This window comes from Chiloscyllium plagiosum, chromosome 20, assembly GCF_004010195.1.
Source record: "Chiloscyllium plagiosum isolate BGI_BamShark_2017 chromosome 20, ASM401019v2, whole genome shotgun sequence".
Classification (NCBI taxonomy): Eukaryota; Metazoa; Chordata; class Chondrichthyes; order Orectolobiformes; family Hemiscylliidae; genus Chiloscyllium; species Chiloscyllium plagiosum.
In genome coordinates, this window is record NC_057729.1 from 10,662,216 (window position 1) to 10,686,430 (window position 24,215).

The 24,215-nt window shown below is 40.3% G+C and overlaps 1 protein-coding gene across 1 annotated transcript in view; it reads right to left on the reverse strand.

Annotated features, from left to right (window-relative positions):
* LOC122560022 (bactericidal permeability-increasing protein-like) overlaps positions 1–24,215 on the reverse strand; it is a 171,175-nt gene that overhangs the window by 12,059 nt on the left and 134,901 nt on the right. The window contains exons 12-16 of the mRNA XM_043710181.1: positions 21,781–21,948; positions 21,626–21,693; positions 15,407–15,449; positions 11,270–11,333; positions 8,396–8,472 (exon numbers count right to left, since the gene is read on the reverse strand). Of these exons, the coding sequence (XP_043566116.1) occupies positions 8,396–8,472; positions 11,270–11,333; positions 15,407–15,449; positions 21,626–21,693; positions 21,781–21,948 (420 nt within the window). The remainder of the gene's footprint in view (positions 1–8,395; positions 8,473–11,269; positions 11,334–15,406; positions 15,450–21,625; positions 21,694–21,780; positions 21,949–24,215) is intronic.

Here is a 24,215-nt window from a genome sequence, read left to right on the forward strand (position 1 = left end):
CGACATTTCCGCCACCTCCAAAAAGACCCCACCACCAGGGATATATTTCCCTCCCCACCCCTTTCCACCTTCCGCAAAGACTGTTCCCTCCGTGTCTACCTGGTTAGGTCCACGCCCCCCTACAACCCACCCTCCCATCCTGGCACTTTCCCCTGCCACCGCAGGAATTGCAAAATCTGCGCCCACACCTCCTCCCTCACCTCCATCCAAGGACCTAAAGGAGCCTTCCACATCCATCAAAGTTTTACCTGCACGTCCACCAATATCATTTATTGTATCTGTTGCTCCCGATGTGGTCTCCTCTACATTGGGGAGACTAGACACCTCCTAGCAGAGAGCTTTAGGGAACATCTCTGGGACACCCGCACCAATCAACCACACTGCCCTGTGGCCCAACATTTCAACTCCCCTTCCCACTCTGCCGAGGACATGGAGGTCCTGGGCCCCCTTGACCGCCGCTCCCTCACCACCAGACGCCTGGAGGAAGAACGCCTCATCTTCTGCCTCAGAACACTTCAATCCCAGGGCATCAAGTTTTCTCATTTCCCCTTCCCCCACCTCACCCTAGTTCCAAACTTCCAGTTCAGCACTATCCCCATGACTTGTCCGGACTCGTCCTACCTGCCCATCTCCTTTTCCACCTATCCACTCCACCCTCCTCCCTGACCTATCACCTTCATCCCCTCCCCCACTCACCTATTGTACTCTATGCTACTTTCTCCCCACCCCCACCCTCCTCTAGCTTATCTCTCCACCCTTCAGGCTCTCTGCCTTTATTCCTGATGAAGGGCTTTTGCCCGAAACGTTGATTTTACTGCTCCTTGGATGCTGCCTGAACTGCTGTGCTCTTCCAGCACCACTAATCCAGAATCTTGTATACCCTTGAGTTTAGAAGGCTGAGAGGGGATCTGATTGAGACGTATAAGATTATTAAAGGATTGGACACTCTGAAGGCAGGAAACATGTTTCTTCTGATGGGTGAATCCCAAACCAGAGGAGACAGTTTAAAAATACGGGGTCAGCCATTTAGAACAGAGTTGAGGAGAAACCTCTTCACCCAGAGAGTGGTGGGTGTGTGGAATGCTCTGTCCTAGAAGGCTGTGGAGGCCAAGTCTCTGGATACTTTTAAGGAAGAGTTGTATAGAGCTCTTAAGGATAGTGAAATCAAGGGTTATGGGGATAAGGCAGGAACAGGATACTCATTGAGGATGATCAGCTATGATCATAAATGAATGGTGGTGCTGGCTCGAAGGGCAGAATGGCCTACTCCTGCACCTATTGCCTATTGTCTATTGATTAGGAAAATGGTTATAATGGTTGTAGGCCCCTTTGAGAGATTGGCATTTTGGTAAATTGTTATATACAAATTAAAGTTTGAAGTTTTGGGTGATTGTGATGTTATGTGTGGTGAAAGCTTTCATTTGAATGGTGAATTGATTCCAAAACTTTGACTTACTCCTTTTAATTGCGATCGCATGAAAACAATTGATCAGGGTGCTAGTGTTTAGTCCTGCCTGTGTGGGTTTTGTGTTGTTGTTTGTTCTTTGTTTTTTGTTTGTTTATTTACAGAATGCTGGGCTGAACTCTAAAATGCCAGAGAAAGGCTGTCCCCAGGACAAGTAAGTCTTGTCTCACTGAGGAGGGTGTCAAGCGTCGTTCTGCGGTCTCACGGAAAACATAGAAGTGCCCCGTTGCATGAGTAAAGTGGGGGCAGAGGAAATGTCGAGGGTGTGTGAGGAGACCCTTTGTGGAGTAAGATTCATGTGATCCAATGCCTGGATGCCTTTGGGAAGGTAGCTGGGGGACATCAGTCCCCTAAAATTGAAGACATTGCAGACAGCATCCCAAGGGCTCTTTCTGGAGACTCCCACTATCCCATCACCCTATTCTCCCAAAGTTACCGTTAGTGCTGAGCAATCTGACCCTTGGATGGATGAGGTCGCTAATTTGGTTGCTCCTGGCCATGCAGGGGCAGGCTGTTACAATTCTCAATACTGGGCTACAAGTTATATATGTCAGTACTCAACAGGATCCTAGTGTCTGAATGAAAAGTGATGGCGATTTGTGAAGCTTATCTGCTCATTTCTTAACAAAAAAATCTAAACCTGACATTGAGGAAAATCACCTCAGACTTTAACATTTGTTCATTAAGTGGAGGAATTACAGTAAACTTTATATAGTTTAATTAAAAAATTGTAAAACAGAGTATAAAAGTGAATCTGGATATACCAAATCAATGATATTGTTCTCAGAAAATGATACTGGTTGAATTGAAACTTCGTTTCAGACTGGTTTACCTCCACCTAATGTTAAAACTGCTGCATCTCCTTTGTCAGTATGGAGTGCCATTTGTAGCTTTATTCTATTTCAATTTCCCTTCCTCACTGAGAATTGAAGTGTCAGATCAACATTATCTTGCAAACAAAACCACTCAAGAGTAGTAATATCTCGATTACTCCTGGTGCAACGAGCTAGTGAGGGCAGGAATAGGAGGATAGAGTAGATGAATGCATGGCTGAGAAGCTTGTGTATGGGAGGAGGATTCACATTTTTGGATCATTGGAATCTCTTTCGGGGTAGATGTGACCAATACAAGAAGGACGGATTGCACCTAAATTGGAAGGGGACTAATATACAGACAGGGATATTTGCTGGAGCTGCTCGGGAGGATATAAACTAGTAAGGTGGGGGGTGAGGCCCAGGGAGATAGTGAGGAAAGAGATCAATCTGAGACTGAACAGTTGAGAACAAAGTGAGTCAAACAGTCAGGGCAGGCAGGGACAGAGCAGAGAACAAGGTAGGACTGATAATTAAACTGCATTTATTTCAATGCAAGGGGCCTAACAGGGAAGGCAGATGAACTCAGGGCATGGTTAGGAACATGGGACTGGGATATCATAGCAATTACAGAAACATGGCTCAGGAATGGGCAGGACTGGCAGCTTAATGTTCCAGGATACAAATGCTACAGGAAGGATAGAAAAGGAGGCAAGAGAGGAGGGGAGTGGCATTTTTGATAAGGGACAGCATTACAGCTGTGCTGAGGGAGGATATTCCCAGAAATACATCCAGGGAAGTTATTTGAGTGGAACTGAGAAATAAGAAAGGGATGATCACCTTATTGGGATTGTAATATAGACCCCCCAATAGTCAGAGGGAAATTGAGAAACAAACTTGTATTAAGGGTTTAGATGGAGAGGAATTTGTTAAGTGTGGACAAGAACATTTTCTGATTCAGTATGTGGATGTACCTACTAGAGAACGTGCAAAGCTTGATCTACTCTTTGGAAATAAGGCAGGGCAGGTGACTGAGGTGACAGTGGGAGAGCACTTTGGGGCCAGCGACCATAATTCTGTTAAATTTAAAATAGTGATGGAAAAGGATAGACCAGATCTAAAATTTGAAGTTCTAAATTGGAGAAAGGCCAATTTTGACGGTATTAGGCAAGAACTTTCAAAAGCTGATTGGGGGCAGATGTTTGCAGGTAAAGGGACGGCTGGAAAATGGGAAGCCTACAGAAATGAGATAACGAGAGTCCAGAGACAGTATATTCCTGTTAGGGTGAAAGGAAAGGCTGGTAGGTATAAGGCATGCTGGATGACTAAAGAAATTGAGAGTCTTGTTAAGAAAAAGAAGGTAGCATATGTAAAGTATAGACAGGATAGATCGAGTGAATCCTTAGAAGAGTATAAAGGAAGTAGGAGTATACTTAAAAGGGAAATCAAGAGGGCAAAAGGGGACATGAGATAGCTTTAGCAAATAGAATAGCTTTAGCAAAAAAAAAGGGGGAGATATTAAATGAGTATTTTGCGTCTGTATTTACTGTGGAAAAGGATATGGAAGATATAGACTGTAGGGAAATAGATGGTGACATCTTGCCAAATGTCCAGATTACAGAGGAGGAAGTGCTGGATGTCTTGAAAAGGTTAAAAGTGGATAAATCCCCAGGACCTGATCAGGTGTACCCGAGAACTCTGTGGGAATCTAGAGAAGTGATTGCTGGGTCTCTTGCTGAGATATTTGTATCATCGATAGTCACAGGTGAGGTGCCTGAAGACTGGAAGTTGGCTAACATGGTGCCACTCTTGAAGAAGGGTGGTAAGGACAAGCCAGGGAACTATAGACTGAGCCTGACGTCAGTGGTGGGCAAGTTGTTGGAGGGAATCCTGAGGGACAGGATGTACATGTAGTACATGTATTTGGAAAGGCAAGGACTGATTAGAGATAGTCAACATAGCTTTGTGCATGGGAAATCATGTCTCACAAACTTGATTGAGTTTTTTGGAGAAGTAACAAAAAGGATTGATGAGGGCAGAGCAGTAGATGTGATCTATATGGATTTCAGTAAGGCATTTGACTAGGTTCCCCATGGGAGACTGATTAGCAAGGTTAGATCTCATGGAATACAGGGAGAACTAGCCATTTGGATATAGAACTGTCTCAGAAGTAGAAGACAGAGGGTGGTGGTGGAGGGTAGTTTTTCAAACTGGAGGCCTGTGACCAGTGAAGTGCCACAAGGATCAGTGCTGGGTCCTCTACTTTTTGCCATTTACATAAATGATTTGGATGTGAGCATAAGAAGTACAGTTAGTAAGTTTGCAGATGACACCAAAATTGGAGGTGTACTGGATAGCGAAGAGGGTTACCACAGATTACAATGGGATCTTGACTAGATGGGCCAATGGGCTGAGAAGTGGCAGATGGAGTTTAATTCAGATAAGTGCGAGGTGCTGCATTTTGGGAAAGCAAATCTTAGCAGGACGTATACACTTAATGGTAAGGTCCTAGGGAGTGTTGCTGAACAAAGAGACCTTGGAGTGCAGGTTCATAGCTCCTTGAGAGTGGAGTCGCAGAGAGGACAGTGAGGAATATCTGTTTGAATATCTTCCCATCAACACATGCTCATGAAGAATACAATAATCAATCCCTGTAATCCATTGACTTGTTATCACAGGACATCAACACTCATTGTGCCTTGTGAAATTATAATTGCCCATTTTAAACAATGTAACGACAATCAACCAGGTGACTTACAGATCTTTTGTATTATTCCTATAAAAAGTACTGCTTTTGCGTGTAGAGCAGAGATTTGTGGAGAAGTGTCACCACAAGTAGATGCATGACTATGTTTGGGGACATTGAGAATCTCTCGCCGGCTGTCCGATAATAAAGCATCTACTGTTGTACTGAAACTTGTGTTGTTCGAATTTGTGGAACAAAATATACATCAACAATAGAATCATAGAATCCTTACAGTGTGGAAACAGGCCCTTCGGTCCAACAAGTCCACGCTCTGAAGAGTAACCCACCCAGACCTATTCCCCTATCCTATTATCCTACATTTATCCCTGACTAATTCACCTAACCTGCAAATCTTTGGATTGTGGGAGGAAACAGGAGCACCCAGAGGAAACCCATGCAGACATGGGGAGAATGTGCAAACTCCACAAACAACAGACAGTCATCCGAGGCTGGAATTAAACCCGGGTCCATAGCGCTGTGAGGCAGCAGTGCTAACCACTGAGCCACTGTAATGATAATAAAAACCTTTACATCTGTAAATATATATTTTTTTATGTCAACTCTATCAGCTTTTCCATGCTCCCCACATTCCCATTCAACCCTTTATTTGATGTTTAAAAGCCTCAAACCTTTCCTGAAGCTCTTGGCTCACTGCATTGTCCTGCCTACTATTGTGAGCCACTGAATCCTGAAGCCAGGATTCAGTTGACCTGTGGAACAGTCCTGCTGTAGCCACCCATGGCCTCCTTTGCAGTGTCAGATTCCGCCTTCTATATTTGGAGTTGCCACCCTTCACTGTCATTAAGTCCTCTGTGTCACAACACAATGTTTCCTGATCCAGAGTTGAGTTCCTTTCCCCACTTACTGATATACCATATGGATTAAACACCTCCCCCAATGCATGATGCTTACTGCTCCATCTACAGGACTTACCTTGGTCCACTCTCAACATTGAGGTTTGACAACAGCCTTTATTAAGCATAGTGCAGCCCTGGCATGTTGTTTCCACAGACCACCCATTGCCATTTCTGTAATCCCTGAACCGGGTGGACTTGACCTGCAAGACAGACCATGGCCCAATCCCTGGACCATAAGGACCACACAGGTCTCTGGACCCTTGTTGCACCAAATGCCTGACTGACTATGACCAATCCCGGGACTGAGTTCACTGACTGTGATCCCCCTTTACTCCACTAAGATCTTTTCTCTTTGACTTTCAGGCATGACCATTTGGTTGAAGCACACACGCAATAAACTTAGTGCATGAGCTGCTGATACATGCTGTCAGTGTGACATTGAAGTACCTCTTAACAATATGTCCAACCTCTTGATTGTTTGGTGCTAGCAATCATGAGATGCTGCTTTCTTTTCTGTCCGTGCCAAAAGGTAAGTCAAGCCAGAGATACCGTGCACATCCAAATAAGCGCAAAGTGAAAGCGTGCTAAGAAAGTAAACTAAATGCCATAAAACGCAATTGTGTATCATTGCATGCAGAGTGATCTAGCAGGAGCATTGCAATATATGGTGTATATGAGCTCCACAGTGCAATGGTGAAATGCTGAGTGCCACAGACTCTCACACACAAAGTGGCTGTAAGTATGGAACACAAGTGTAGGCAAGGCTGTGTCACAAGGCATTCACATTACCTTTGACCTCAGTGATCTGCTCATTGTAGTTCCAAGTCTTGGCTCCACTCATGCTTGTAAGGATTGGTACTTCCCAAACATCTCAAAGATAAACAATGCAACACCATTATGACTTCTTTTTCCTAGAATGTATGACATGGTAGCCACTTAACCAGGTCCTGTAGCTAAAATAACAGTTGCTCCAACATTGGTCATGATACTGTAGTGAAATGGTATTTTGCCAATGCCAACTTTTATAGATTAAAGCTGAAGATTGTCACTACCCGTGGAGCATGTAATGAGATTTTGTTGAAAAAACATTGAGATGGAGGCTTGATGAAGTAGGTAGTGACCTGCATCCATTAGATAACTGTTCTGATTTTCAAGTTGGGAATTGGTACCATCCAGCTTCTTAGCAGTGTTTGGGAGAATCAGAAACTGCCTATGAATGTGGTGAAATTAGCTGACAGTGAGATGCAAATGTATGTAAGTAAGGTAATTGGTACTCAATAGCAAGATTTAGTACCTCCAATTTAAATATTAAAGGGAATATCCGAATTTTGTTTCTCATCATCAAGAATCAGATTTCTTCAATCTTACTGTATTTTCCCAAATTTCCCACAATTGCCCATGCCGTTGAAAGGTTGGGAAAATTTTGCCCAATGTTGCTGACAATGTGCGAAGGTGACTTTTATTGACTGGGGAGTTGGAGTAATAAGGAGAGGCTGGATAGGCTGTGAGTCTTTTCACTGGCGTCTCGGAGGTTGAGGGATGACCTTTCAGAGGTTTGTAAAATCATAAGGGGCATAGATAAGGTGAATAGTCTTTTCCCTAGGGTGGATGAGTTTAAAACTAGTGGGCATATTTTAAAGGTGAAAGGAGAAAGATTTAAAAGGAACCTGAGAGGCGACATTTTCACACATAGGGTAGTTCATATGTGGAATGAACTGCCAGATGAAGTGGTAGATGCAGCTGCAACATTTAAAAGACATTTGGACAATTGGAAAGATTTAAGGGGATATGGGTCAAATGCAGGCAAGTTGGATTAGTTTAGTTTGGGAAACATGGTTGGCATAGACAAGTTGGACTGAAGGGTCTGTTTTCCATGCTGTATGACTCTATGACTGAGAAGCCTCAAGTATCTAAATGTTTGATGTTTGAAAGAAGAATGACTGAATATGAAATACGCACACAGAATTGGAGATTGTATTTCATGGCACATTAGTAAACAGAGCATGACAGAGAGGGTACCCCAGATACAGTTTAAGCCTGACTCCCTCCAACTTTACCTTACAACTTCAGATGTATTCTATCTGCTTTGTTGATTCCTGATATGCAACGATATTATGTTGAGTACCCTTTATTATACCTTATTTTGGTGCATTTGTATATGTATTTTTTGGTAGAACCTTATTTTTATGTGTTTACAATATATCTATATATAAAATTAAAATATCATACAGTTAGTTCTGCTAAAATGCGATAGTTCCATTCTCATGCAACCCCATGTTATAAGAAAACCGCATAATTGCATCACCATTTAAACTAATGGAGCTGGAATCACATTATAAACAATACATCCTTTAAAAGTTCGCACTTTAGAAAGTGTCCCCAGTTCGTCAATCGTGTTATAGTGAATTCGCGTTAATAAAATGCACATTATAGCAGAATGACCTGTACTGTATATTTCTTTGTAGTAGCAGGAGGTTGTTCATCAACAAAGAGCTCTATAGCTAAATAACATTACCTTGTGAGGTTGTACAATAAGGTTCGACAGTGTGAAATGGTCGATTAAAGGAAGTGGGTATCCATTATCCAGGGCAGCTGCATAAGATAACAGTTTTCATGTCAGTTTAAGTGTATTATGGACATAATTCAGAAATTAACAGTTGGCCTTTACTGGTCATCTATTGTTAACAAACAGGAATACAGTAACATTTAGAACAAATTGATTGTTGAATGTGTTTAACATATGGCTGCTTTATTATCGCTGGCATGTTCGAGACTGTATGGGCATTACTGACATGGAATATCCCTAATTCTATTAGTTTGTTAAATTGTTCATTGTGGGTCCAATAACCATTTTGAAAAGATTTTCTGTCAATTTGGAGCACCTTCTTTTGATCCTATTAATTTTTTTCTTTCATATATGTTCCCATTTTAAATCTAATGATTTCAGTTTAATGTACAGTTATGGAAGTTTTTGTATACATTAAACATTCATCCGCAAAACAACAATTACATGATCGATACACACAAATAGCTTTTTAAGAAGGCTATTTTTGTTTTGTTGTCAATAAGATGAGAAAGTCAGTTAGTTTCCCATCTTGTTTCCCAATCTGTTTCCCATTTTGTCATACTGTATCAGAGTAAGGTACGCAGGTTAATTGCAGAATAAAGTGTCTCATACTTGGCTCTGGGTTGGTAGGGGCATGGTGGGAAATGTGGGGAATTTTGAAAAGTGAGTTGAAAAACAGAATGGTCTGCTCTAAAAGATGTTAGAAACAGCTTCAATAGTAATCTTCATGGGACTAGGTGTAGACAATTCATTGCCTCAAGCACGTTCTGCCATTCGGTGACATAATTGTTGATTTTTATCTTAACTCCAATTATACCACTTCTCTTTTAATTATTTTGGCTAGTAAAATAAATATTAATCTCAGGGAGGAGAAAGTGAGGACTGCAGATGCTGGAGACCAGAGTTGAAAAATGTGGTGCTGGAAAAAAACAGCAGGCCAGGCAGCATCCGAGGAGCAGAAGAATCGATGTTTCGGGCATAAACCCTTCTTCAGGAATTCCTGAAGAAGGGCTTATGCCCAAAACGTCGATTCTCCTGCTCCTTGGATGCTGCCTGGCCTGCTGTGTTTTTCCAGCACCACATTTTTCAACATTAATCTCAGGGAGCCAAAAATTGAACTCGCATCTCTTCCTTTTTGTGGGAGAGAGTTCTATATTTTTATCAGCCTTTCCATGAAGAGGTTTTCTGATCATTTCTCAAATTGCTTAAAGGTCTTTTTGTGGACGTCCCATAACAGGCAAAAATGTTCCTCCAGCAAAAGGAGTAGATTATTCAGTCCCTCAAGCCTGTTTTTAACTTGCAATGTGATTTTGTTTGATCTTTGACCTGAGACAAACACAATGTCATCAAAAGGTCACAGCAAAATACATGTCTTAATCCATTTCTGATTATTTTTCTACTGATGATGCTTAGGTTCTCATGAGTCTTTATGGAAATTGATGTTAATTTAACATTTTCCTAGCAGTACGAGTAGCAGAAGTATATTTTCCAACTTTTGTAATACTGGACGGGACCATCTCTTTGGTCTTGTAGCAACATCTCTACTTCTGGGCCAGAAGCTCTGGGAACAAGTCCTACCTCAGGTCTTGATGGCCATGGAAGGTGTGTCATATCATAGCAAAACAGGTTGACAATGAATCCATAAATCCTTCTGATATATCCAAAGCAAGTATTACAGTGGAAGGATTTCCTGGTGCAGCATGATTTGTATAATGGAGCACAAAAGCCTCGCATGTTAACACCCTCATTCCTTTTAAACCTTCTTGTACAACATAGCCCAATACCAGTCGCCAAAAATCTGAGACTGACTCCTCCTTTTCTCTGAGGTTTGTCTGCAATCTTATACCTACACCTTCTCCCTCATCATTGCTGCCCTCTATTAATTCCTTGTGCTTTCAGCCTTCTTGCACCATAATGGGTTGAAATTTCTTCTTCAATTCTCAGTACATTTTCTAAGTGTTTGTGACTGGAACTGCTTTATTGGCCTCAAAACAATTTAGAAGTTAGATCTGTCATTTCTCCTTATACCGTATTGAAACATAGAGAGTAATTTTATGAGTATGTGTTAGCAGCGAGGAGCCACACCATCTGAAAGATATTATAGTTTATTACATTTTCATTTTCCAAAGGTAAATAATGTTTATTTCTTTCACCATATTTTTGCACTCTCCTCTCCTAGCAGCATTGATTGTCTGCAGAACTTCAGGCAACTTGACCATCATTAAACCTACCTTTTATCTTCTCCTGCTGAAGCCCCTCCTCCAAGTCCCTCCTCCCTACCTTTTATCTTCTCCTGCTGAAAGGTTGAACAGTTCATCCACCTCCCTACCTTTTATCTTCTCCTGCTGAAGCCCCTCCTCCAAGTCCCTCCTCCCTACCTTTTATCTTCTCCTGCTGAACACTCTCTGCTCATTCCTGAAGAAGGGCATGTGCCCGAAACGTCGAATCTTCTGTCCCCTAGATGCTGCCTGACCTGCTGTGCTGTTAACTTCAGGCAACTTGACCATCATTAAAATGCCAACCTAGTCTGTCAAGCAAAGTGTTACTAGATTGTGATCAGAAATGGAATGTGGAGCTAAATTCATTTTTGTTTCCTTAACTCCTACGGTTCCTCTCTCTGCAATCAGCTACTGCAGAAAATATCATAGAATCAATCTGTGAATTTCCTGTTGTCCTGTTTTTCATGACCTGGCAACTCCTTCAAAAATTCATTTTTCTACATTGGAAACTGGTGTCATTTTTAATACAATAAAACTCAATTATTAGTCATTATTTGTCATAGGTTAAAATAAGTCTTGCTTTGCTTTCCAGGTTAACACTTACCATTAACACGTGGTAAAATGACAATAGAGACCAGGAAATCAATTGCAGTTTGCAGACAGTTTACCTGTGAGAATAAAGTACATTATACAGTGAAAAGAGTTATATTCAAACATGTATAAAATATGCTCATTAGTTCTGAATAATTTCTTAACTGTTTGTGAGTATGCCAAGGAAGAAACTTGATTAAGTGGTATTTTGGAATGAAAAACAGAATTTAATGTATTGAGGGCTTTGCTGATTATAGCTCTAATGATTCCAGACAAAAAAAAACATATTTCATGACTTAGAGATGCCGATGTTGGACTAGGGTGTGCAAAGTTAAAAATCACACAACACTAGGTTATAGTTCAACAGATTTAATTGGAGGCTCTAGCTTTCGGAGAGCCGCTCCTTCATCAGGTGGTTGTGGAGAACACAATTGTAAGGCACAGAATTTATAGCAAAAGTTTACAGTGTGATGTAACTGAAATTATACATTGAAAAATACCTTGATTGTCTGTTGAGTCTCTCATCTGTTAGAATGACCATTGATAGCTTCACTTCTTTCATATGTAAATAACAAGACTTTTTTAAAAAGTTACATTCTCAGGTTAACTGTAACAATTGGTGTCAGCCCAGATAAGATGTTAAGATGTTGAAGGTGTTAGCCCCCTTTGTTCCCTGTCTATGCCATAATGTTTAGACTGATTCTAATCAAAAAAGTGAGTTAACAGAGTCTTACATATGAATCCATGTAACACTCTGTTATCTCACTTTTTTGATTAGAATCAGTCCAAACATTATGGCATAGACAGGGAATACAGTGGGCTAATACCTTCAACATCTTAACATCTTATCTGGGCTGACACCAATTGTTACAGTTAACCTGAGAATGTAACTTTTTAAAAAAAGGCTTGTTATTTACATATGAAAGAAGTGAAGCTATCAATGGTCATTCTAACAGATGAGAGACTCAACAGACAATCAAGGTATTTTTCAATGTATAATTTCAGTTACATCACACTGTAAACTTTTGCTATAAATTCTGTGCCTTACAATTGTGTTCTCCACAACCACCTGATGAAGGAGCGGCGCTCCGAAAGCTAGAGCCTCCAATTAAACCTGTTGAACTATAACCTAGTGTTGTGTGATGTTTTAACTATGTTCCATGACCTAAGTAAGAGAAAGACATGGAGAATAAGATTTTTGCGAATAGCTAAATTTCACATTCTGAAAGATCATTATCATATTCTTCAGTTCATTACAATTCTCCAATTTTGTAGTTCTTCATTGAAAGGAATTAGGAAATGCAAGTTCCATCTCAGTAAAGCAGCACAACAGTTAGTTATGTGAAAGTGACTGTATTTATGAATGTGGAATGAAAGAAATGAAAGGTTTTCTCCATCACAGGCAGAAATAATGGAGAAAAATTTCTCTAGTTTTAAGCCTAGATGTTAGTGCAATTGACCAGCCTCATGCAAATGATCAGGGACTTTTCAATACTAATGAGGCATGCTTATCGTCACAATCACTGTAATCAAATAGATGCTACCCAGAAAACTGACCATGTCTCTAAAATGGAATTTTCAACTGATCTTATCAGGTTGGGGAAAATTATTCAAATTACAATCATTTTCTTAAGTTGTCAGAAACTTACTAACACATTTTAAAACTTTCTGACATAAATAAATATAGTTTACTAAGATATTGATGTATGCAAACCAATGAAATTATTAAACAGTTTAGTATAGCTTTTTTAAAAGGTCTTCTTTAGTTATTTTATACAAGTTTACTCATGGGTGGAAAGTTGGACACAGTTACCAAGATGCTTCTCTTAATTGATAAGCTAGTATCTTCAGCTGTATTACTCAGTACAAATCAACTTACCAATTTCAAATAGATCAAATAAGTTATTTTGATGGAGATAAACAGGTACACTCTATTAATGTTAATCAATTTTGCTGGGCCGTGGAAAATTTTAGCTTATTTTATTTGTTCATGGCATATGAACATGGCTGGCTGGACTGGCATTTATTGCCCATCCTTTATTGTTCTCAAGATGCTTTGAATTTTTGAGCAAACCTAAACTATAACCTAAGCAGTTCAAACAGGTAAAGTTTGACAGCAATTTTCTAATCCTTCAATCACATTAAAATTGCAAATGAGAAAGTCAGAAAATTTCACATGCACTCACTGAATTTTTCCTAAAGGAAACATGATTTCCCAAAATTCAATTACTCGTCTTAAAGTAAAATATCAATTCAGTAGAATGAAAATATCCCTTTTTTTGTTTTAATTACTGGGATGTACCTCAAAACTTTTCTGCCTCTGTAACCCTAACTGTGGCTTGAAAATTGTTATGATCCTCAGTGAATAGGGGGAAGCTGTTAGAGAGGGAACACACTTGTTGTAAACTTAGTCAGAGTACCATTGCTGCCTCAGAGCACATGACCCCAAACTTTTAGTTTATGATTTCAGTTGGGGGCCTCAACAACCACTTTGGGAATCTCTGCATTAGGATCTTACTTTGACATATCTTTATAATAAAATAACAATAGTTCCTGACAATGTATGTGGAATGCGTTTTGTATCAAAAAGTCCCATTTTCATTACACCAACCCTGACAAAATTGTGAGAGCTAAGTGAAAACTTTACTTTCTGCATGCATTACAAAAACCTTCCTTAAAATATTTTCTTCCATGTTGAAGCTCACATTTTAATGTATTTGAGATTTAAGATAGCTAATATTTTCCTTTGTCTTTATATGAGGTAACTGTTCCTTTGATATCTTTTGTTTCATTTATAAAAATTAATAACCATTATCCTTCAAATTACACAAATTTATCTCCTTCCTTTCTGAAATCTTTTGATGTTTTTCAATGATCTACAACATTTCCATGCTGTTATTAAAGTTGGTCTGGCTTAATTCCCTATTTATCTTTTTATTTTCTTAAATCATTGCCCTAACTTATTCTGCAATGCCTTACTTAGGAAACAAACATAATCTGTTTCTAACTTATAAAATCCTTTCATATTAGAATAATCATAGTATATTTCCTGAACTTCTCAAATAATGTTAACCTTTTTGAAACAAATGGATCAGAAATTGACATGATACAATGCATGCTTTCTTACCAAAGCCAAACACAGTTCTAATATTACATCTTTCAATTTGCATGTAATACTTATTCCTATACAGACCAATTTTCTTTTGACTTTCTTGCACCTGGGAACATTGGGCCAATGATGTTAATGATGTGTTTACGATTATTTCAAGACTATTTCAAGATTATTTCAATATTGCATGCAATTCTGATCTCTCTCCTATAGGAAGGATGTTGTAAAACTTGAAAGGATTCAGAAAAGATTTACAAGGATGTTGCCAGGATTGGAGGGCTTGAGTTATAGGGGGAGGCTGAGTAGGCTGGTGCTGTTTTCCCTGGAGCATCGGAGGCTGAGGGGTGACTTTATCGAGGTTTATAAAACCATTAAGGGCATGGATAGGATAAATAGACAAGGTCTTTTCCCTGGGGTGGAGGAGTCCAAAACTAGTGGGCATTGGTTGAGGGTGAGGGGGAAAGATTTAAAAGGGACCTAATGGGTAACATTTTCATGCAGAGGGTGATGCCTCTATGGAATGATGTGCCAGAGGATGTGGTGGAGGTTGGTACAATTGTAACATTTAAAAGGCATCTGGATGGGTATATTAGTAGGAAGGGTTTAGAGGGATATGGGCTAAGTGCTGGAAAATGGGACTAGATTAATTTATCATATCTGGTTGGCATGGACGAGTTGGACAAAGGGTCTGATCTGTGCTGTACATCTCTATGTCTCTATCTCTCCTGGTCTGATATCTCTACCTCGTTCAAAGCCAATGTGTAGTCACATATTTCACTCAATTTCATTACTTTTTCTATCTGCATAGAAATACATTTTCTACACAGGTAGCTCAGCAAAATTTTCTTTCTCCCTGCTTGAACAGAAATTGTGCATTGGGTATTTTTATAGCACCATAATGGATCTTGACTGAATTTCCCAGATATTGGGTTCATTTTTTAAAAGTTGTTTGGCAAGGGCTGAATGGGATTATGACCTGAGGGAATCGATGTTGAAGTTTGAAATTCTTGCAACTGAAAATAATTTTTGGAAACTACTTACTTGAAATGGACCAATGTTTGACTTCTTTAGAGACAATTGTATCCTAAAGAGGAACAATAGATATTCATTAGTACTACCCAATGTTGCATTTGGTATTAATTAGTTGTCTCATAACTATTTTTAGTCAGATAATCAAATCATTTGAAGTGGAAAGGGACTGAGATATATTCTGTATGTACTGTCAAATCACAATGAGTCAAAATTGCAAAAAACAAAACTGTGGTTGAGTTGAAGTTATCAGGAGCAGAACAGGAAATCCAATAAAAGGGTGCCCATGATAAATGGGAAGTTACGATTGGTAATTCCAGAGCAGCAGAATTCATGCAAACTTGAAAAGTGATCATGCCAACCAGTTGGAGTTAGTTCACTCTTTAGCACAAAACGATGGGCAAACCATTATTCAACATATAGATCTCCCTGAAACCATGCAACTATGGACCAACTTATAAGAAAGGTAAAGGAGATGTTGGTTGGAGGGAAAGTGAGGTTGATGCAGCAAGGGGAAAACTGTGGTGCAAATCAAAAAATGGATATCATTAAGGAGTGGAAAATTCCACCATTTTAAAGCACAAGGCAAAAATCATGGAATAGTTTAACAAGCGGGCATTCTCTACAGCAGATGAGAACGGTTTGCTATCCCGATGTTGAAGAAGATTTGCTAATGTGGTTCAAGGCAACTGGTGTGGAGAACATTCCCATCTCCAGTTCAATCCTCCAGGGTGTTACCTTGACAAAGAGACTGGGCCACAAGAAGTTCACTTGCATCAATAGATCGCAGGACTGATTCAAGATGAGGCATATCTGCAACTCCTGTATGGTATGTGGTGAGGGTGTGGCAGTTGTGACAACAATGGAAGATGACAGACTTCAAAACAGTCCTATTACATCCTGAATATGTATGTGTCAAAGGACATCTTTAACATGGGGGATGAACCTGAACTATTTAAATATTTTTACCAGAGCACTCACTAATGTTTAAAGGCTGCAGAGCAGTTGAGGAATGGGTCATTGTTGACATTGATGCCACTAAAAAGCTGACACTTCTTGTGATAGAAAAGTCGAAGAAGCACTTTGCTTTGCAAATTTCAAGACACCAATCATGCTGTATGAGGCTGATGAAACAGCCAAGATGACCTTCAGCATTTTTGAGGCAAAGATCAAGAAAGTGGACAAAGTGTATCAGCGTTAAGATAAGGAAGACTATCATTATTAAGACAACAGCCTCATGCACCTGAACATCATTGGCCTTAAGATGACATTCCTGTCACTCAACACCATTGCCAAGCTCCAGCCAATCAGTTAGAAGGTGATCAGCAGCCTGAGAAAAACAGCCATGTTCATGATGGAAGATGCAAGCCACAAGCACCAACAGTACCCACCACACGGAGTTCAAACAGGTTACAACTGCTCAAAAAGCTGAGGTTAAAGAGGAGTGGAAAAAGGCTGAACAGTCCAATGACAAGGTTCTTTTTGCTCACCTGCAGGAGGCAAGCAGGGAAATTCCAGCATAGCCAAACATGGAAACTTATGCCAAAATAGGTGACGCTGTGCACTGTACAACATAATTGGCAGACATAGCAATCATAGGTGCAGTACGTTCTTCCGCTGATGAGCAGGAAGGCTCGGATGAATGCCTGCCCACTTACCCACCTGTTTCCCTAGCTGAAATCACAAAGAACTGCAGAGATGTTCTGGGATTTCAGCATGAAAATACAGAAATAATGCTTGACTGCATTGGCAGATTGTGTGGTACCCTCCAAAGACAGCATCAAACTATTGGAAAAGATCTCTGAATTTTCCAGAGTTGAGAGCCAATATTTTTCCAAGCCCATTATTGGTCAAGTTGAGATCATTGTAATGTGTGAATAACTTGAAAAAAAATTCACATTTAATGCCTCACTGTTTTCATTTGATATATTTTGGCCAAGAGCTCAAAACTCTGCTTAATACAAATTTCTGGACAGACCTCCCCACCCCACCGATTCAACTTACTGTGACCTTATTAGTTTAATTAGAGGCATAAAACACTTCAGTTTAGTGTCTGTCAAAGGTGGTCTTTTAAAAAGCATTACGGCTTAACTGTTGAAAACTTTGTTCCTTCACATTAAGTGTCCAACACAGATTGCCCTTGAGGAAGTGACAGTGGCATGCCTTCTCAAACCACAGCAGTTCATGTTGTGAACTATGTATGCCTGTACAGAGTGTATTTAACCCTGTAACAATGAGGGAGCTGATCTGTATTTCCAAATTAAAATGGCATGTGATTTGGAGGGGGAAGTTGAAAGCAGTGGCACTTCCATGCATATTGCTGACTTCCTTTTTCTAGATGAAAGAGATAGGGTTTCTATCACAGGTTTGGTAGGTATTGTATTTTGTGGAGGGTGGGGTCTGAGTCAAGATCTAAGATGGTGGATGGGAATGCAGATCAAGTGGGCTGCTTTGTCCCTAATAATGTTGAACCTCTTGGATGTTGTTGAGCTGCACTTATCCAGACAAATGCAGAGCATTCCTTACACTTCTGACATATGCTTTGTTGACTGTGAAAAACTCTGGGGAATTAGAGATGGTTCATTTGCCACAGAATATCCAGTTACAGTATTTACAGCATGTGGCTACTCCAGTTATGCTTCTTGTTAATGGTGACCCCAGAATTTTGAGAATATTTTTATGCTTTCAAAGAATGTGGGCATCATTGGCAACACCAGCACTTGTTGCCCATCATTGTTTAATCTAATTTATGATCTGCTGTAATCCACAGTGTTATTAGGATTAGAGGTTCAGACTTTTGACCTAGTGACTGTACAGGACGTTATGATGGCTGTGCCATTCAATGTGAAATGAATATGGTTAGACTTTCTCTGGCGAATGGAACAAAGTTTAATCATGAATGAACATCGGCTTTTCTTTACTAATAATAGAGGTTGTTAAAACCATTAATCTACCTAATTTAATTTCTTTATTTAGGATGTGTAGTGATTTGACACAACTGAGATAGAAGTTTTTAGATAGAAGTTAAAAATCAACTGCTTTGCTGTGGGTCCAGAGTCATATGTTTCCTAGAAGGATGGTAGATTTTCTTCCTGACAACCCATTAGTGAACCAGATGGGCTTTTATGACAATTGACATTTGATTACAATTAGTTACATGGTTGCTATTAGACTGTCTTTTAATTCTAGAGTTCTAATACTAAATTCAAGTTTTACCATCTGCTACAATGGAATTTGAACTCATATCCCCAGAACATGAGCCTGAGATTTGGGATTATTTGTCCAATAAAATTACTACTATGCCTCTGTCTCATTCACCTCTGAGTCACCCGACTGGTGCCCTTCCTCAGTTAATCTGGTGTCAAAAGCCTCATTCCATATGTCCCAAATAAGAGACATTTTGATTTCACTCTGTTTCTCTCTCCACAGAAGCTGCCAATCCTACTGAGCTTTTCCATCACTTTTTATCTTTATCCCTCACTTCATGCTTTTGTTATTTCTAGGTAAGCGTGAGTTCATCTAAAATTCAACTTCCCATGACCTAATATGCACTACGCTCCATTCACCATTTGACCTTGCTCACAGGTCCACATTGACTCCCCACCCATAATTCTCATTCTTGTTTTCATATCCCTCCACGATCTCTCCCCTCCCTATTTCCATTTGTTCTCCACACAAACCCTACTTCCTCTGTGTTCCACCAAATCTGGATTCTTGTGCATCTGATTTTAATAGCACTGCCATTGAAGGTTATATCATTAGCTGTCTAAGCTCTGAGTTCTCTAATTCACTCCTTAAACCTCTTCATCTCCATGTCCCTCTTTATCTTTAAGATCCTTATCTTATCTCCTTTCTCCCAGTGGGGCTTGGTGCCAAATTTTACTCAGTAATCCTCTTGTGAAGCACCTCTGAACATGATGGTTATTATTGCTGTTATCATTTGTAATATTAATCTGGACACTGCGCATAAGAGACCCCGCCAGCACCAGGCCCACATCCCTCCAAACCCTTCCTAATCATATACCCATCCAAATGCCTCTTAAATGTTGCAATTGGACCAACCTCCACCACATCCTCTGGCAGCTCATTCCATACATCAGTTAAAGGGAAAATATTTCTTGAATTTATCTTCATCAATCTATTCGGTGTAGATGCATCTGTTTGCATTGTATGACTGATCACCACAGAGTGAAGCTCCAACTTCACACTGAAAACATTCTGCATAATGGTGTGTAGCACTGCCACCATGCAGTGTAGGATGCGTTCAAAACATAATGACTCAAAATCAAGCATTTAGCAAGTGTGGTGGAACTTCAATGACAGCAACAGATTTGCATTCTTTAATCTGTAACCTCATGACCTTGTATAGGCCTCATGCTACTATTGCCATCAAGTGAGGAGGTCAATGCTGATTTAATGCAGAATGGAGGAGGCCATGCCAATGTAGCACGAGGCATCCCAGAACACAACCTGCCAACTTGGTAAAGTTACAACACAAGGCTACTTATATGCCAAACATTAGAAGCAACATGTAAGAGATAGAGCTAAGTGATTCCCTTAATCAACGGATCAGATCTAAGCTCTGCCACCCTGCCACATCCAGTCCTGAATGGTAGCGAACAATTAAATAACTTACAGAGAGGGAGGAAGCTTTCCAAATATCCCCATCATCATTAGTGGGGGTGATCAGCATATCAGTGCAAAGCTAAGGCTGAAGCATTTGTAACCATGTCCAGCCAGAAGTGTCGAGTGGATGATCCAACTTGACCTCATCTGGAGGCCCCTGTAGCGCAGAAGTCAATCTTCAATCAATTTGATTAATTTCACATGATATCAAGAATTGGATCAACACATTGAATACAGCAAAGACTAGAGACCTTGACAACATTCAACAGCAAAGCACCAAGCCAAGCTATTCCAGTACAGCTACAATACTGGCATCTATCCAACAATGTGGAAAATTGCCCAGCTGTGTCCTAATCAAAAAAGGCGGTCAAATATAATCCTGCCAATACTGACCTATCAGTCCATGTGTGTTCCTCAGCAAAGTAACTGAAGGGGTCATCATTAGTTCCATAAAATGGCATTTACAAAGGATTAACTTGCCTACGGACAATCTGAATTCTGTCAGGGTCTTTCCTCTCCTGACCACTTGATTCAATCATGCTGCACTCCAGCGGTGAGGTGAGAGTGGCTGCCCTTGACATTAAGACAGCATTTGATGAGTATGTCATTAATCCCCCACTATCAATGCCCAAGAATTTACCATTGACTAGAAACTGAACTGGACCTGCCATCATCATACTGTGTTTACAAATGTGAGTCAGAGGTTCGGAAATATTTGGTAAATAACAGGCCAATGCCTGTTCACCATCTAAAAGGCATAAACCAGGAATTTGATGGAATATTCTTGGCTTGCTTGGATGAGTGCATCTCCAACAATGCTCAAGAAGCTCAACATAATCCAGGACAAAGCAGCCCACTTGATAGGCATCCCATCCAGCATCTGCAACCTTCACTCCCTTCATCGCTGAAGTACAGTGATAAGGCTATTTATCAACAAGATGCAAAGCAGTAATCCACCAATATCCTTGAACAGCACCTTCCAAACCTACAACTCTACTGTCTAGAAGGAACAGAGCAGCAGATACATGGCAACACTTCCACCTGCAAATTCCTCTCCAAGCCACTCACCATCCTGACTTGGAAACATTTCACCATTCTTGCAGTATTGCTGGATCAAAATTCTAGAACATCCTTATTAACAGCACTGTGGGTGTTGGAATGACTGCAACAGTTCTAGAAGAGAGCTCATCACCATAATCTCAAGTAGGGATGGGCAATAAATTCTGGTCTACCCATTAACGTTCACATCCCATGAAGGAATATTTAAAATATGTGGAGGTCCACAGTCTTGATGGTGCTGAGGTATTGGATTGAGAGGTGTAGCTGATGACTGGCCAATACAGTTTGTAGCAGCAACTGAAGACAATTTTCCTCATTTTTAATTGGAAGCAATTTCTGTTCTTCCTGAATGCGTTGTTGAGCAAGTAATGCAGTGAAATCAGAGACAGCGAACGAGTCCATTTAAAAGAGTGCTGAAGGATCACAAACTTCGAAATTAGAATACTCATCGAACACAGATTGAGAACAGTTGAACAGCACAAGTAATTAAACTTACTTTATTAATAACTTCTCTCAATTATTTTACTATCATATTACACATGTTACCTATCCAATGTTAGTTGTCCAGTAATCTTGTCATCTTTTATACCTATTGTGGTTGTGATCTGTGCATTCTGTGAATGGAAATATTCAATTGTCAGATTCCAACAATACTTGCAAATTTAATTAGATTTACAAGTTATGTCAAGTCAAAAACTCACCAGTTTTATACTAAAGAGTGCAACTAGTGTTGAATTTGGTAAGATAGCAAAAGCAAAGATGTCTCCAGATGTTGTGAGGATGATTTTGCCGTTCAAAAATGTCACAACCGGTGCAGAATCGCTTACAAGGTGAAGCTTCATTTTCATAACTGGATACATTTTTTTCACCTGGAATGATTAAATGTAAGTATTAGAATCACAGAATCTCTACCATGTGGATCCCTCCAAAGAGCATCCTACCAGAATCCCCTCCACCCCACCCTAACTCTGTAACCCTTAATTTCCCTTGGCTAACCCACCTAGCCTACACATGCCTGGACACTACAGGGCAATTTAGCATGACCAGTCCATCTAACCTACACATCTTTGGCCTGTGGGGGGAAAGAGGAGCACCCGATCAAAACCTATGAAGACACAGGAGAATGTGCAAACTCCGCGCAGTCACCTGAGGATGGAATTAAACCCAGGTCCCTGATGCTGTGAGGTAGCAGTGCTAACCACTGAGATACCATGCTGCCCCAAATTGTGAATATATGACCCATCAAATCAAATGTGATATGCAATATCTTCCAAAAATAACAATTTAAGAAACATCTCTTGAAAATTTGACAACTTTAAGAAAGGCTGTGAGAAGAAGCCTGGGAACTTTAGATCTGTGAGCCTGACATCAGTGCTGGGTAAGTTGATGATGGCAATTCTAAAAGATAGGATTTATATGCATTTGGCAAGGCAAGAAATGATTAGGGATAGTCAGCATGGTTTTGTGGAGGGGAAATCATGTCTCACAAACTTGATTGAGTTTTTTGAGGAAATAACCAAAAAGATTGATGAGGGCAGAGCGGTAGATTTTGTTTACTTGGACTTTAGTAAAACCTTTGATAAAGATTCGCATGGCATACTAATTAGTAAAGTTAGATCACATGGGATTCAGGGTGAGCTAGCCAAAATTGGCTTGATGGTAGGAGACAGAGGGTGGTGGTGGAGGTTGTTTGTCGGACTGGAGGCCTATGACCATCTGTGTTCCACAGAGATCAGTTTTGTTTGTCATTTATACAAATGATTTGGATGAGAATGTAGGAGGCAGAGTTAATAAGTGTGCAGAGCACACCAAAATTAATGGTACAATTCGCAGTGAAGAAGATTATCTAAGATCACAAGGTGGTCTTGGTCAATTAGGTCAATGGGCTGAGGCGTGGCAGATGGAGTTTAATTTGGATAAATGCAAGTATTACATTTTGGTAAAACAAACAAGGGCAGGACTTATACAATTGATGATAGGCCCTGGGTAGTCTTCTGGAACATAGGCCGAGGGGTTCAGTAACATAATTCTTTGACATGGTGACAGCGTGGTTATGAAGATATTTAGAATGCTTGCCTTCATTGCTCAGATCTTTGCGTACAGGAGTTGAGATGGCATGGTGAGTTTGTATAGGATGTTGGTGAGGCTCTTTTGGAGTACTAAGTGCATTTCTGGTTGCCCTGCTTTAGGAAATATATTATTAAACTAGAGAGGGTTCAGAAAAGATTTATCAGGATGTTGTCAGGAATGCAGGGTATGATTTTTTTTAGATTAGATTACATTACATTACAGTGTGAAAACAGTCCACACCGACCCGCCGAAGTGCAACCCACACATACCCCTACATTTACCCCTTACCTAACACTATGGACAATTTAGCGTGGCCAATTCACCTGACCTGCACATATTTGGACTGTGGGAGGAAACCAGAGCACCCGAAGGAAACCCACGCAGACACGGGGAGAACGTGCAAACTCCACACAGTCAGTCGAGGCGGGAATTGAACCCGGGTCTCAGGCGCTGTGAGGCAGCAGTGCTAACCACTGTGCCACCGTGCTGCCCATTTATAAGGAGATTTTTGCAAGGTTTGTAGCTCAGGTTGAGGTTTCGGGTGTAGGCTTGCTCATTGAGCTGTAGGTTTGATATCCAGACATTTCATTACCTGGCTAGGTAACATCATCAGTGGCGACCTCCAAGTGAAGCGAAGCTGATGTCTCCTGCTTTCTATTTATATCTTTCTCCTGGATGGGGTTCCTGGGGTTTGTGGTGATGTCATTTCCTGTTTGTTTTCTGAGGGGTTGATAGATGGCATCTAGATCTATGTGTTTGTTTATGGTGTTGTGGTTGGAGTGCCAGGCCTCTAGGAATTCTCTGGCATGTCTTTGCTTAGCCGGTCCCAGGATAGATGTATTGTCCCAGTCAAAATGGTGTTTTTCTCATCCGTGTGTAGAGCTACGAGGGAGAGAGGGTCATGTCTTTTTGTGGCTAGCTGGTATTTGTGTATTCCGGTGGCTAACATTCTTCCTGTTTGTCCTACGTAGTGTTTGTGGCAGTCCTTGCATGGAATTTTGTAGATGACGTTGGTTTTGTCCATGGGTTGTACTGGGTCTTTTAAGTTTGTTAGTTTTTGTTTGAG